The following is a 16621-nucleotide window of genomic DNA, read 5'->3' on the forward strand; positions in this document are numbered from 1 at the left end:
CTGTTCAGGTCTTTCCTTCAGGTTATGTTGCTGTTTGTCTGGGAGCCTGGCAAAATAATCGGCTCCTTGGAATACACTCAGAAGGATTTTCGTGGCAGAAAGAGTGGCAGATTAATGTGTGGCAGTTGTGCATCTTTGATTCTTATTCTAAGGATAAGGTGGTGGGAGAAGAGGTGGTGGCCTGGACAGGAACTTGGAGAGCCCTTGGACTCTAATTGGATTCAAACAGAGGTGACTGCAATTTAAAAGCACAGCAGCTATTCCTGCTCAAGGGAGGTAGCTTGAGTCAGTGAATGCAGTGTTTATGGGATATGAGGAACAACTCAAACCCATAGCGCTGCTACTTAAAATCTACTTGTTCTTCCACAAATAGACCTTCAAGTGGTGAAAAAAATAGAGGAAATATTTGGAAAATGCCGGTACACCGGTGTTGGGCAGAGTGATACCTAACCTCCTCCATCTCTTTCTCCCTGCAGCACTATTCTTTAGTAGAAACACTAAAATTCTGCAGCTTTTTGTGACATGCAGTGGGTTTAAATCAGGATTAAATCCCACTGAAGTCTGTGGTCTTACACTGGGGCAAAAACTGGTGTGAGATAAGTCAGAAATCCTTTGTGATTTTTGTTGCATCAGGCACATAGAGGTGTATCTGGTGGCTGGCTGAAGAGAAGGAAAACATCCTCTTGTGTGTCAGGATGGATGTATTTCTGTCAGAAGGGAGCTGGTGCTCCAGAGCAAGCTGTGCCACACTCGGGGTGAATGAACAGGAGTGCTGTACATGCACACCGATGTTCTTCCATCTGCGTGTGCCAGACTGAGCAGAATGCAATTTTTGGTGTATGTCAGAGGTAGGACCCAGGCTGGAGACCCAGCAGGAGAACTGGTTGACTGCTTGGCCTGGCAGGCTCTGTCTGTGCTGCTGCTGGAGCAGCAAACCCAGCGTGGCACCTCGTCAGAACTGGGCTCATTTCCAGGAGCTCGTTCCGTAACCCCAGCAGTGCAGTGGGATGTTTCCAGAGGTGAGCTGTGTTTGCTCAGCTGTGTTTTGAGTTGTCCAGGCACATCAGTGGTGGCATCGAGTGTTTGGTGAGCACATGATAAATGGTTTGAACAAAATTCTCCCCGTGGAAAGTGGTGTTGCCTGACTTTCATTACATAGTTGTGTGAGTTCAGAATCCGAATCTGGCTGTTGTTTCACTTTCCCTGTAGCCTTAAATCAAAACGGATCTTCTGAGGAACATGAGAACAAACCTTATTCTCCATATTCCTATTTATTTTAATACTAGTGGAAGGCAGAAAAATACGTGATGTCTTCATCAAATGTTGAGTTATTTTGGTTAAGGCTTATTTCTGCTCAAAATCAGTATATCTGCAATTTATTCAGTGCTGCTGGGGAGCTCGTGTTGAAGCCAAAGGTAGTGAAAGATGATCAAATTATTCTCTCAGTGTATCTTTAGGCTTAGAAATCGGCTGTTTGTGAGTTCCTAACTGTCTAAAGTTTGCTGTATTTGACTGCACAGATGAGCAGGTGATCTTGTGGACAGTGGTAAATCTTCCTCGGGATTTGGAAACTTCACACAAAGTGCCATACAAGGTGTACTAAAAGCACGTAATTAATCACTGTAGCAGCTGCCTGCTCTTTGCAGCCAGAATGCAAACTGTCCATTGTTGCCAAGTCATTTGACTGCCTGATGCCCCATTATTTCTAATTTAAAGGTCTAAGAACAGTAATTTGGTCGTCTCAAACATCTCTTAATGCCTTAACAATGAAAAAAGACCTACATATTTCCTTCTGAAACATCACTGACTGCAGCCGGGAGTCATTTTTTTGTGTCTCGGCAGTGGTGATAAGGAGGCAAACGATACCTCATGGGTGTTTGCAGCACATCTACAGTCCCCAGCAATATTTTTGTACTGTATTTTTAGTGTTAGGGCACATTCATAAATGAATTTTGTGCAGTTTTCAGGTAAGGAGAAGTTGTCTGCAGTTCTGCCGATGTGGAAGGTAAAGGAATGGCATAGGATTGTTAGCATTGTAGACAGTCCCTGTTCCCATAATTTAATGATAAGCTGTAAGGGATTGTGTGTAGGGAAGAAACTTAAACCGCGGTTTTAAATATTTCTGTTGAGTTTTTAGTGTGATAAAAATTATGTTTAGCTTTCCTCTAGAAATAAAAATACACATAGAGGTCATGTGACAAAGAAAAAAACCTTTTAATAGTGTGCAGTAGCACAGAACAAACTGCACTACAGTTTGTTTCAAGATTTCCATCATAAATCTAATTTTCAGAACTGTTATCAGCTATAAAAGTGTTTCAGACTGAAACTTGGCAAGGTGTTTCTCTGCCCAGGAATAAACTGTCATCTTTCTCAACTGAAGTGTATCTGGATTCTTAATTTCTAGGATTTTATAAGCACTTCCAGAGTGTTATTTGCTGTAATACCAGTGGGAATGCTGAAGTGATTTTTTTGGCAGAAGGATGCAGAGTGTGTGTGTGTGCAAAATACTGATGATTTAATATACAATTAGATATGTTGTAATATCTGTTTAGTTAAGCCACACTTTGTGGTAAAAGGGATTGTAATGGTTATCATAAAAAGCAAGTGAGTTGCCCAGGGAGATGTCACAGAGGAAGGCACCGAGCAGGCTCTGCTGCAGAACTCTGCCAGCATGTGCTAATCTTGACTTACATCATTGTGTCTGTGCCTTTGTTGGGCTGATCTGTGAGTGACTTGGGTTTGTGCTGCCGTGCAGTGAATCACATGGTGATGTTCATATGAATGTAGAGTAGGATTAGACCAAAAACCCATTATCTGGCCAGTCCTCAGGAGGTATAAAGTGACAGGTCTCCTGCCTTCGCTGGAACTGCTTGCCACCCAGAGGAGTGCAAGAATGATTTATGTCAGAGGCTTTTTGTTGGAGAACTTCCAAAGAAAGCAGTGGGAATGGTGTGGATTGCTGTCTTCTGTGTCATTAAAAACAATCTGGGGAACTGATCCCTTCCTTGCCCCGTCCATGAATTCTAGCACCCGAGTCAGTGGTTTGAGTGCATAATGTTTGCCATCTGCATTTTGAAATGTGTTAACCGTGGCACTTCTTAAGCATTATTTTTTCTTCACTTTTGAAAATGGTGTGGTTAAAGGAGAGAAGATTTTCCTGGACTTCATTATTTCTTTTTCGGTTTAGGGTCACAGCAGACTTGATGTGAAGTCCTGCCTAACCACTGGCTGGTCTCCAGACCTTGCCAATGTTAACAGGGAGAGAATTTATTCACACAGCATTTTTCCTTCATCCTAGAGGTGTACTTTGCAAGAATTGCCTCTCAAGCCACCTACTCACAGAACTGTGAAACAAAATCTTCAGCTTCTTTTTGTATTCATTTATGTTGCAATCTCTCATTGAGCCAGAGGGATGTTTTGGAAATGGACCCAGTTGAATGCCCAAATGCAGTGTCAGTTCCAAAAACCACCTTACACAGCCTGTGTGAGCCCTTCCTTGACTACCAAGTTTGGGTCAGGGTCTAGCCTGAGGGAACAGAGTCATCCTTTTTAAAGAAAATAGTTGTGTGTTGTGTGTTGCCTTTATTATGCACAGGTATTATTTTGGTGTCTTTCTAATCACATTCCTGGTGAAAACTGTGTTACTGTAATCATATTGCAGATTTCATGTGAGTGTTGATGTTCCTGTTCAGGACAGTGTTAGTCCTGTGACTGAGACGGTGCCTCTGTTAACCTCTAATTCTTTCTCTCCCCTGCCCCTGTTTTAGAGGCCTTTGAGTCTTTGCTTCGCTTTGCTGAAAATCGCACAAGTTCCCTGTTTGAGACAGCTTACAGACCCATGGCAAAAGAAGCAGCAGAGCCTGTTAAGGAGCTTTTTACAGACATCTCTCTCTACATTCTGGGCGCAGAGACTACAGTGGAAAGTGCAGTATTGCGGTTCTTTGACAGTCTCTTTCCTCTGGTGTATAGTCGGCTAATAAACCCAGGAATTACAGATCTGTCAGAGGACTATACAGAGTGTCTGCGGCTCACAAGGCAAGACATAAATCCTTTTGGACACTATTCTAAAAACATGGTTACAGAGCTGTCAAAGTCTCTTTGGGCCAGTAGGATGCTCAGCCAGGCCCTGAGCCTGGGCATTGAAGTGATAAATACTACTGAACACGCTGCTCTGACGAAGGAGTGCAGCAGAGCCCTGGTGAAGATGCAGTACTGCCCGCACTGCCAGGGCCTGACGCTCATCAGACCCTGCGTCGGCTACTGCCTGAATGTGATGAGGGGCTGCCTGGCCAGCGTGTCAGAGCTGGATGCACAGTGGAGGGAGTACATCTCCACGCTGGAATATCTGACTAATGAAATGGCTGCCTCCCACGACCTGGAAATTGCACTGTCGGGAATGTGGAACTCCATCAACGAAGCCATCCTGCACGCACAGCTCAATGGGCCTCAGCTCTCTGCCACAGTAAGTGCTCTCTGATTGTTCTCTGCTCCCATTTATCACTTTCCTTAGTTGGTGGATAAACATTTAGAGAGTTGGTGTTGTCTTTGCATCAGTTTTTAGTCTTCAGCTAGATCTTTGTTTAACAGTACATGAGAATGTTACAGACAATTATCATGGGGTTCAGTAGGGTTGGGGGGGAATTTGTCTCTTGAGAAGCAACACTGTAGAGCAGAGAGCTCTGCCTTGTCTGCACAATTTTCTAAACCAAAATTTGGCATCTGTTATATATGGTAACAACTAGGTGTTTCCCTGGTATGTCATTGTAGCATGTGGGGACATTCTGAGAAACTGCTTTAAGGGTCTAGAAAAACAAGTTTCTAAATAAAAGCAAGGAAATTAACTTTCACAGTTTTACAGTCCCTTTACTTTTGTGTTGACTGAGACATCAGGAAGGTAGTACAGGTCTATAATAAGCACACCCATCCTACAGCAGTTGGGAAAAGAGCATGAAAAAATTCAAACTTATTTGACAGCCTTTATGTAAGTGAAGGATAAAAATACACTTAAAGCAGATCCAGTTTTGTTAGTAGTGTAGATTAAATAAGACAGAACTAGGATGGTAGAACTGTCACATAAATAATTGCAGCATATGACTGGCAGGTGTTCTCTAAAGGTGTTGAAGATTAGACCAGAAATTACTGAAATGACTAATGATGCAGCTGACTACATCTGGTATGAAGTTCAACATGACTGTCAATGGAAAAAAAAAATCTAGCAGACTAATCTTAAAAATGCAGATAGATCTGCCTGTCTTGAAAATAAAGGAATTCTTGCAGAAGAAAACTAAGAAGAAAATGCACAAATCAAACAATTGAATTACTCTGCAGAACTCTGGTCATCATTTTCGCATAAGAGAAAATACAGTCTAGGGGATCTACAGAAAGGAACTGTGGCAGAGGGTGTTCTAAAGTAGGGAAGTATTTTTACAGGGGAAAAATGATTGTGTGCTTGCAGCCTTCCAAGATCCCTAACACTGCAGCTGTCTTTGCTGGGGAACACCTGACTGAGCCCAGAGGTTTACAGTCAGTTCAATACATAGATTATAAAAAAACCCAACCACTTCTAGTAATCTGATAAAATTTCACTTGATATTGCTCTATTCATACTGCCTCAGCTGTCCTTTCCTTTTCCTGAATGACACTCGTGTCTGCTAGTTTATCTGACATCCAAGGATAAACATGAAACATTTCTAAGAAAAGATTTTTCCAGGTTCTTGGATGGTTCACAGCAGGCACTGGAACCTGCAGGCATTGCAACTCCTCATCGTCGTAATGTAGTGTCACCATGGATCCGTCAGGGCAGTGTCAGACTTTGAACATGTAGGGAACAATGTTCATTCATCTGCTCTTATTTTCACTCATAAGTTGTTTTTATATGAGTCTGGAGAGAAACTAGAAATCAAAGTACATTATTACTGCATATTGATTTTATCTGCCTTGAGATGGATACCTCACATCACTTCACAGCTTCATTGCTGATTACACAGGAGTAATTAGGAATCAGGTTAAGCTTTCAGACTACGAACAGCAAAAGTGATCTGACACATTTGTTGTGATATCTGCAGCTTGTTACAAAATGCTAAAGCATAACTCTGCATTGCATTTGTCAGCCTCATAGTTCTCATGCGCTTGTTTAGCTTACTGAGGGGTAAAATCCATAATCCAGGTGAATATTGGATGATGATGGATGAACTCAATGAGTGTATTGCTTTCAGGTGACTTGGAAGTAGAATTCTCTCTGAAGCATCTTTCAGGCTGAGGACTCTCATTAATGATGATTCAAATAATCTTATATGGGATTTTCTCCATTCCCTAGCAGTACCATTAAACATTTTCCTTCTTCCATTTGGAATGTGCTGTTGTGTTTGAAACTCCATTAATTTTTTTTTTCCCTGAAATGATCTTTTACCTTACACTAGTGAGATCTCCATGAGCAAAAAAAAAAACAAACGTTGTGTGTGGTTTTAAGGACTGCTCAGTAGGATGGCAAGAATGTTTTCTGTTTTAAGATAAAAGCTGTGTGCCAGTGTGTGTTAACCCTCAGCCCTTTTATAGTTGTCAGGGTAAGATTATATTTGGAAAACAGAGTGTGTTTTACTATTTGAACAAGCATTAACTTGATACTGATTTAAAATGTTCCTGATTAGTTACAGAGGATAACCATTAGTTAGAAAATTGAGCCTAATTAAGCTATATTTCCTTCTCTGAAGAAACAAAAAAGAGTTCAGTCCTCAGCTTCAGGATTTCCGGCTGGAGATGGCTTCTCAGAACCCAGCCTTGGGTTCTCAGTGACACTGGGGCCATTTGATTTGTATTTCCTCTTTGTTTTACTTACATTATTATTTTTTTTCCTCTGGAAAAGATAACTTCTCTTTTCCCTTCAAAAATGCGTGGAGACCTTTCTCTGTTCATGCAGTGTGCTCTTCAGGTTCTGCAAAAGTGGAGATGTTTAGCTTGCATACAGTTTCCATTACAAATGCTGTAATTGGTTTCATTCAATTATAAATAATCTATGGAAAACTCATCCAGGAAAGCAGAGCACTCCTAGTAATTTTCATTTATCCTGAGGCAGCCTAATTAATGTACCTGCCCTTTTAGGGAACATTTTACATTTTTAATAGACACTCTGCCTAAAAATTAGGGTTCTTTTTTTTGTCTTGCTTCCTGCCTGGATGATGATGAATAATGGAAAGTTAGATTATGTTTTCTTTAAAATGGGGAAGGGGTGAAATAAACCAATAAAGCACTTAGGGTACTTTGCTCAAACGAGGTGCAGTCAATTGATATTAAATTTAAAAATAGAAATCCTATTTGTATGAAGAGCGCATAACTTCGGGAGACTGGCCCCTGCCGATCCCGTCCATTACAGCCAGGAGAATTGCCTGATTTGCTGGGATAGCATGTGTGAAAGGTCACCTTTAAGATATTGGTAATCTCTCCTCGGATTCCTGTGGAATGTGCTGTGCCATTTGTTCAATGATGCTGGCTGCTGTCCAGCTTACTTAGCCTAATGTGGGCCAGCCCAGCTCTGCGGCATCAGCAATCACCATCATCCCTGCGTTCTGCTTCGCCTGCTCGCCCTAATTGCCTGTCTTATTGGTAGGAGCCCCAACTGTCTTGTGGTGCCAGCTACACACACCAAGTTGGTTTACCCTTCCTTATCACTGAGACTTTTTTTCTCTTTGCTTTTTCTTTTTGTGCCTTTGTGTGGTCTCGTTTTTCATGTGCTCAGTCTACCACATTGCTGTGCAAACTCCATCCATCCTTCCTGATTCTTTTCTTTTTAAGTTTTATTTTCTATTCAGAGTGAAAGTAAAATACCCTCAATTAAAAATGTGAGGAAGAGGAGAGGCAGTTCTGCGGTGGATGTGGCTACTGGCACTTCAGGCAGGTGTATCACTGGGCAGAGAAACAAAAGCTGTCTGTGCCCACTCTCCCAGGTCCCAATGAAGTGCTCCAGTTGCTTGTGTAGGGCTAGTGGGGACTTGGGTTTCAGCCCGTCTCCAGAGGGACAGGGGTCATGCATGGGGATAGATAGGGGAAACAGGTAGGGAAGATGTCTGTTGGATCAGAAATGGTTGGAATCTGACCAGTCTCACTAACTATAGGTCTGCACCCCCACTGATATATGGCACATACCCCAGTACTTTCAGTTTGGGGCTTTAGTGAGGCTTGGTTATCTTTCTCCCAGTGGCACTGCTTCCTGCTCTGGATCCAACAGGCACCAGTGATGGTTTCCTGCTGGACAGGTGGGCACTATCAAGTCAGTGCCCTGCTCAGGTACAGATTTCCCTTAGCTTTGACAGTTCATGGTCACACAGAAATTCACCTCTCCTGTCAGTGGAACAGAATATACATCAGAGGAGTGTTCTGAGGTTTGATAGCAAAAGGATGATTCTTTCACTTCCTGGATTAAGTGTCTGAGATGAGTTTGCTCACACAGGTGATCTCTGACCCTGCGTCCTCTCTGGCAGGGGGGACTTGTTCCTTGTCCCAGCGTGCTCGGTGCTGTGCAGGGGGCTGACAGGGATGGCGTGTACAAGTTGCTGTGCTCGGGTTGTGCTTCAGCAGCCAGCTGTGGGAGCTGCCAGCCCTGGGATCGGGTGCTGTTCTCCATGCCCTAATCCCAAGGGCAGCGAGGCCATTGGCAAATGCCCCTTGAGAACGGAAAAATTCTGTACAGCTCATGGTGCTGTGTGTTGGGATTCCACTGGTCAAGGGCAGAGCAGAGGCAAGATTTTCAAAGCAACAACATTTTATGGTCTGAGTTTCACATCAGCTGAACAGAACTGGAACAGTTAATCACTCTTTATTTTTAGCACACTTCCCAGGTATGGCCACAACTTCTGCTCCTCGTGTGGCTTCTTGTGGAACCTTCCTGCCCACACGGTGGAAAATGCAAAGGGATGTGTGTTAGCAGAGAGATTTAAAATGTGGGAAGGTGTGTATTTATCTCTGTTCTTGCTGCAAGAAGTTCATAAGCATGAAGTACTTACCTTGTTCCTAATGTTATAGTGGCTGGAAAAGCATTAAACGAAGAGAATGTAAAAAGCCACAGACCTGATATTTTTGGAATGGCCAACTGTTATACAAGAGAAAAGTCCAACATATTGTGTTTCATGATTATAGGAGCAATAAAAGCAAAAGCTAATAAAAGGCTTAATAGGGATTATAAAACCAAGATATCATCAGAGATTAAGCATGAGGAGAAAGCAAAAAGACCTGCCTTGAGGCAGTTAATTTCTTGGAGACAAGCTTATGAGTTAATGTGATAAGAGTGATGTAAAAAGTGATAGAAGAATAAACTTTGGGAAGAGGAGCAGATAGAGGCAGGAGAAACACAAGAAGGGAGGGGTGTTTATTATACAAGATGCTCAGATTTATAGGAGTGTCAGGAAATAGTGGTTGTGAGAGGAAAAAATCTGATTAAAATCATTGACAGTATTTCTACTGCTTGTGAAGACATGGAGGAGAAGGATGGATAATACTGACAAGAGATCCACTAGATACCATTTGTATTCTAAAAAGAGCTGGTTTAAGGTTGTAATGAAAGAGGCTTTCTGGTGCCTGTTTTTGGCAGATCATCTGAGTGTTGTTTCCTTACAATTTGTGTGGTTCAGAAGAGATGGGAGACAGGCTTGGGAAGGTGAAAGATTGTTGCAGCGACTGCTGTTGTCCTTGCTGACAAAGAAAACACAGACAAAGGAGTGGGACTTTCCCTGCCTGTCCAACCACTTCTGCTCTGATTCTTTGCAATGAGGGGTGTCATTGGGATTTGGGGAGATAAATTAGGTAGAGTTAACAACAAATTAGAAGTTAGAGCAATTAAAAAAAATTAACAGAAAATACTTACAGGTAGATGGTTGTTTTGGTGGCTGGTCCGTCAGACTCCTCCCATCAGTGGTTTTGAAAATTTTGTTCCTTTTGCAAAGCAAGTAGCAGGTGGTCAGAAAATGTCCATCAATCCCCACTGTTTGCTAAATTTTCTTCCCTGAAGCCGCTATTAAATGCATTTCTCTCATTGTTTGTTATGTCATTGTTAATGTTTTCATTCAGAGATTGCTCTTGCTGACCCTTGCAAGGTGCTTTGCACTGACTAAAGTGGTTCCTTTTCAGATGAGTTCAGGGGAGGCCCTGTAGGCACCTGAGCCGCTTAACCTATAGGTGGGGAATGCTGGTGGAGCTGGAGAGCTGGGAGGCAATGAGAAATCTAAGAAAGGAACAGAAGCACTGAGAGAATGTCTGGTATTTGATTCTTGCAGTAATTTTATTAAATGGTTGTGTTTTGGTGTCATATCTCGAAAAACAAACGAAGGAAGCTCGTGTGATTTGTTCAGTAACGTTCAACAAAAAGTCAGGGATAGAGATGTAGAACTAGAAATGAGGATTATTTTTAATTTTTGGCCGTTCTTAGTACAGTCCTCAAACAGCACCTCATTTTTAGAGGTAGATTTTAGTGTTCTTTGCAGGCACATACCTGCAGATACCTTCAGCCAGCTGGACATTGCAAGGATTTATTTAATGTTGCATTTGGCCAGAACAGATGATCCCTGCTGGAAATCAGCATGTAATGCCTTTGGATTGAAAAAGCAAGCTACACAAATACTTGCTAGGTTCAGTTTAAGGATGGAAGGGGACATCTGCCTCTGAAAGAACGTACTTGGTGAGCCCTGGAGTGCCCGTGTTACTGTGGTGGGCTTGAGCCAGAACTTAAGCCAGGGGAGGGGCCTTTGGGGAAAACAATAGGAAATTCTTACTGTAGGTTTTCTGATTAAAAATTCAGCAGTGGATGGAAGGCTTACAGAAAATAGTTTAGGTGGTCTTAAATTGTTGGTAATGGAGAAGAAAAAAAAAAATCCTGAAAAATAAAAAACCGGAGGATCTGTTAAAATGGTCACCTTTAGGAAAATAAAAGCTTAGAGAAAAGAATGCCAAATTTGCAGCAGCAGGAGATTGATGTGCAGTAACCCTACAAATTTGAAGAGGAAATGGCAGTACTGTGAACAAAATAACTTTGTGCTGAGTGACTTCACAGCAACAAGGAGTTTCTGCCAGTCAGTAATGAACTGCTTGATTAATGACGTTGAATGGTATCATAAAACACTCCTGGAGACTTTGGAGAACACTCAGAGCTGAACTCAGGTGCTTTTGTCCTGCAAGTTTTCCCATTCAAATGATCTATACCAGCTGTCAATAAGTATGAAAACTGTACTTAGCAGTGGTTAAAGCAGTATATTCAATTCCTTGTGGTTAGATTGCTGAAAATAACTGTAGAAATGGACAGGGAAGGTTATGTTTGTGAAATATTTACACTGGAAATGCCGCTTTAAATCATATGTTGCTTTTTCTAAGCACTTAGCAGGAAACCTCCTTTGAAAACAGAAACTGGAGGAAACCTCAGCTCATATGAGATTTCTGTATAAGATCTCAGAGCAGCTCTGTTGAAGGTGGTCTGATGTAGCAGCAGGTGCGATCCTGAGTGACACAATCACTCAGGTTGAAGGCATGTCCTTGGACATTTTGTTCTTGGGAACCAAAGTTACACGAATGTACATCAGGTTCAAATCCCTTTGTGACTCCAGGGACAGAAGGAAACCTTTTAGGATCTGAGTGAATTGCACTGAGGCCACACCTTGTAACATAATGACCTCTTTCTCTGTGAAAGGCAAAAGAATGTCTTTCTCAGTGGTGTAAAACATGTAAAAATAGGCCTACATTAAAATTCTGCTTTATTTCTCTTGGGCTTTATGCTCATTAAGATGCTGCTCTCATGGTCAGTCAGGAGTGAATTTTTAAAAAGGAGAAGTGGAGCGATGGATCTGGAATCAACTGAATTTCATGGAGTGTGAGCATCTAATTCTTGCAGTCAGCTTTGTAAGTCTTACCACGTGCTATTTGCTTGACTTAAAAGCATTTTGACACTTGAGTACTGTAGAAGTATTTCTGGAAATAATCATCTAAATTGTTTAATGTATTTGCCTCATTTCCATCTGTTACAAAAGTCCTCTGGAGAATTAGAGCTCATGTAGTCTTGAACAGCTCTTCAAGGGGATCCAAGGAGCTTTCTGGCCCTTGTTGATTAATGAAAGTTCTCCTCCATGCAGGTGTTTGATACCTCAGAGTAGCCTGATTTCCTGATGTTAAGGATCATCTCATCTGCAGTGATGGAACTGCTTGAAATTTAGTATTTATGCCAATATGAAGTAGGTTAAATTGAAGTACATATTTCCAAAAATCTGAATTATTATCAATTGGAGCAGGAATAGAAGACATCACATCATTAAAATTGAGTTGATCTGAGATATATACTGGGTATTATCCATCTGTCATGTTGTTTGACTGAACATGTATCTAAGAAGTTGATTTTACATAAATTGTGTGGCCTTAGTTTGCTTTTGCAGAAGCGATGATTTATCTGGATGTCTCTTCATACCCAAAGGCCTTCACAAGTCCCATCTTGCCTGCTGACTGCTGATGCTGCTTAACCACACTGTTAACAAGTCATTAATCTGTAGTGAGATAAAAAGCTCTTTCTGCCTGGGGGAGCAGTGTTCAAGTTCTGCTTTTCATTCCTTGGATCTTGTATTTTGTGTAAACATGGAACCTGAAGGGTTTATGTTAAACATGGATATCAGTGGAATTGATGGATAGAGCTTTTTACCTGCTTGTGATCCGAGACCGTTTGGATTGTGATTAACCATTTGTGGGTAATTACTGTGATTAAGGCTTCGGGAATGACAAGTGACTTGGGGCTGCTGCCTTTAGACGGAAGGCTTCTATCTTTGAGATGCAATCAAGATGTAGTTGTTTGGCCTCATCTTACTGCCAAAGCATACGTTGAAAATGTGCGAGGTATTTGTGTATGTTTGTGCGGTCCCAGAAGTGCTGTTAAGTGTTTTCAGGAGATGTGCATGCAGATTGGTTCAAAAGAGATGATATTCCACATGATTAAGGTGCTTCTGTGTTGCCCAGGCCTATCCAAGTGTACGGTGTAGGACCACTAAGTTACCCAAATGTAGAGAGTGAGGATAAACCCAAGAAACAGTAACCTGCTTTCAGAGAAAGAGGCCTCAACAGTGTTGTAAAAAATGAATTAAAAAAAATAAAGTACCCCTTTGCATTATGGCTACCATCTACATTTAGGGAAGGTAACTCAGGTGTGAGAGATTTCTGAAAGGTGTATTTTCTTACTTCATTGTTGTTTAATGTTAAAAACAATGATACCCCATTGATGTTAATTCTAAAATCATGCTCAGAAGGGCATGTTTGATGAAGAAGGTGTCCTTGGCCAGGGCGGGAGTGTTAAGCCTATCCCCCCCGTGATGGTCAGTGCTGTCAAGACTAACACAAGTGTTCCCAAGCACATGAGCACGTGTGCTTTTCTTCATGCCTTCAAATGAAACTGCATCTGTTTTAGGGTGTGGATAATCAGCTCAGTTCTAAAAGTTTAGTTCATGTAGCAGGTATTTTTATTTAGTAAGAATGAGCTTATTATTTCTGCTATTGATTTGAGTTTAGTTTTTCTCAGAGGGCTGTAATCAGCAGGATTTAGGCCACTTTTCTCGAAACAGCTGCTTTGCTTCATTTTGTTTGCCAAACTGAGGCTCTGGAATCTTTCAGCACCTTATGGTCCCTAGAGGATTAGATCCTGGGAGCTCTAACACCAAGTGCAATTAAAATAATAATGAAAAGTAAAGCCCAAAATCGTAACCTGTGTAAAATATGGTGAGAATGATGCTCATTTTCGCCCTGAAGTATATCCTCAGCTGCAACTTCTGTGTCCTGTTTGACTTTAGCTCGATGCTGTGTAAGGAGGAGGATGTGCCCATGGCAGGCTGTGAGCTACAGAATACAAGGCCTGTCAAAGCCATAATCATAAACCTGCCAAGGGAACGCAGCCGTAATTTCCCAAATCCAGGGCTGTCACTGAGCACTCTCTGTCTTTCCTGGAATGTGATTCTGGTGTCAGCGCTTCACCATTATCAGAGCTGAAAGATGAGGGACATAAATATGGTAGGAGTCCAGGATTTTGCTTGAAGCACAGCACTGAGCAAAGCAGTAAATGATTGGGATCATATTTATGGAAATGATGATACTCAGGATCACAGATGATGTGCTTACTGTTTCAGCAAGTTGTGTACTCTTTATTCATTGTTTCTACTTCTTTCTTTTTTATTCTATGCACTTATTGAAAGTCTCCCCAGATTGTGGAAGTTGTCTGCTGAAACTGAGTGTTATTTTCTATTACAAAATCAATTTAAACTACAAAAGAGAAATTAGATGTGCAGGTTTTTTTTATGAACCTGGCTTTCTGTATTGTGGTTTGTTAAATATGATGGATTTTGTAGCTGCAGAGCTTTAGAATTTTGGCACTTGTGTTTGTTGTGGTTAATTTTTGGTCTTATAAATTAACAAGGCATCAAACAATGAAGTTGGAGTGTTGCTGGGTTAGGTCCAGTCCCTGGTAAAAAATGCAGCTCCAGCATATTGGCAGCTCTGCTGCTTGTTATTCATTGTAAGGCATCTGGCTATGGGAGTGTTAGATGTTTGACAGCATTGAATAGATTCCAGTCAGCCATACAAACTACCTCCAGTGAAGTGGAAAGGACCATAAAATTGTTTTAGCAACAGCTAATTCTCCTGAGTCTTTTAAGGCTTTTTTCCCCCCCTTTATTTTTCTTTAACCATTTGCTTACCAGTCGAGGATTTGCCAATTTAAACAGTAAATGTCCTCAGATTGATTTAATTTTTTCAGAATAGTTAGAAGAGCTTTTCACTGATTTTGCACTTAGCATAGTTTAGATTTTGGGGAAAGAATAACATCCAAAATACATATTGAACAATGGTACCTTTCTTTGAATATAAAAAACTGAACTATGAAGAAACTTACAGCACTGTTTTGCTTTTTTCCTATAAATAAATTCCAGTTTTGTTTTTATCAACAAGGCATTTGAGTGCTAATCTCTTGATTTGTAGGTATTTTGTTTGATGTCCCTGTTCACCTTTTAGGTGCTGCAGTGCCACACCAGCTTAGTGCTGCAGGGTTCTTTTACAAACAGCTCAGGGACTTGTCTTTCAATCTCCAGCTAAAGATGTGTGTTAAATGCTATCTTTCCTCTGAATTCCTTTGAATATTTTTTTTTTGCCTGAGTAGCTTAGTGGATTCAGTATATGAAAGAACATAAAAATGTGTCCATTACTTGTCAAATATTTTATGAGAGCTGGCATGCATCATTCAGTCATGAACTATAGTTGTGTCTCAGAGACACAGTAAGAGTAGCTTTTTGGAATACCAGAGGAAGATGAAGAATGAGGAGCTCCTCAGCTGTTACAGCTTCATTGAAGGGACTTACAGGCACCTGGGTGAAATGTTAAGTTTTTCCTTTTGTCTTAGTGCAAGTCTTCAACCTGCTGACAGTAGATAGACAATGAGATTAGAGTGGAAAGCCAGTGTCCTGTCTTGTCACCTGCCCCCCAAAAGAGGCTGCATCTTGTGCAGACCTGTCTTGTACACTGGGAAAAATTACATATTTTGTCCACCTGAGTACCAACTTCCCTCTCCTCTCCTGTTGCCCAGTAATTATGCCTTTAGGTTAATGTTACCTGGAAAAAATTGTCATTACCAGCATTTGTAGCCTGGAGATTTAAACTACAGGGAGGACTGCTCCCAGCTCAGACCAGCTGCCCTGCGAGGCCTAACCAGCTGACCAGGGGGAGATTTAAACTGCTCCAGGGAGCACAAGGTGATTTTATTGTGATTCTCTAGGCTTTTGTTAATTGTAATGAAGCTTTACTTATTTATTTTCTTCTATTCCATCTACGCTAAATCTTCACTGACTTTTTTTTTTTTTGCTAGTCTTCCTATGTCTGTATGAACCAGAGAAGTCAGTGCAGTCTGTAAGAACAAATGGAACTATAAATCCTAGTTATTGAACTTACTGTGCCTGCTTTTCTAGGAGAAGACCTGCCCTTTCCTTTGAAGATTTGAAGCCTACAGAGAGAGCTGTGGGCCTTTTAAGGCTGCACAGATTGTGTGCAGGAGCCAAAGGCTTCCCTCAGCCACAGGACAAAGCAAAGCAAATAGGCATCTGCCCTGACTAGCGGATCTCCCTTGTCTTAAGGGGATTCTGCTTAGATCAAAATTTGGCATTTATATAGAAAGAAAAAGACACAAATTTTGTTGTCTGTGATCTCAAGCAATGTCTCAGCTACCTCAAGTGTTGGCTTATGTCACTAACTGGAGATGCCATAAAATACCTGATTTTTCAAGTTGGGACAAGGCCTGGACATTTTGACAGGTGTGTTAGATCTGAACAGTCACTGGGACAGTTTCCAAAGCTTATTTGTTACAACAGTAAGAGCCTCTGTCCTCCTTACCTGAAGTGTGTATTGGTGCCTCTAGTATCTGTCTCTTTGCAAAGCTGCTCCATTCTACACTGTTCCCTGTGGTCGTTTTCTGGGAAATCAAACAGTTTTAATCCTCTCTAATAAAACTGTGTTGCTTTCATTACAAACCCATAGCTCATGTGCTTGTGAGCCATGGCAACATGTGAATCCTCATTTTCCCAGAGATGGGCCTTGTTATTGCAGAGTTCCCTAGAAGGTATTTACTACTGGAAAT

At 41.4% G+C, this 16621-nt stretch overlaps 1 protein-coding gene across 1 annotated transcript in view; it reads left to right on the forward strand.

Moving 5' to 3' along the window:
- Positions 1-3763: 3763 nt before the first annotated feature.
- Positions 3764-16621, forward strand: part of LOC114062345 (glypican-5-like) — a gene marked incomplete at its 5' end in the record, with an annotated part of 258850 nt that continues 245992 nt past the window's right edge. The window contains one exon of the mRNA XM_027893649.1: positions 3764-4462. Within this exon, the coding sequence (XP_027749450.1) occupies positions 3764-4462 (699 nt within the window). The remainder of the gene's footprint in view (positions 4463-16621) is intronic.

Source organism: Empidonax traillii, unplaced genomic scaffold (assembly GCF_003031625.1).
Source record: "Empidonax traillii isolate 1590-97213 ecotype Southwest subspecies unplaced genomic scaffold, ASM303162v1 scaffold400:size839614, whole genome shotgun sequence".
Lineage (NCBI taxonomy): Eukaryota > Metazoa > Chordata > Aves > Passeriformes > Tyrannidae > Empidonax > Empidonax traillii.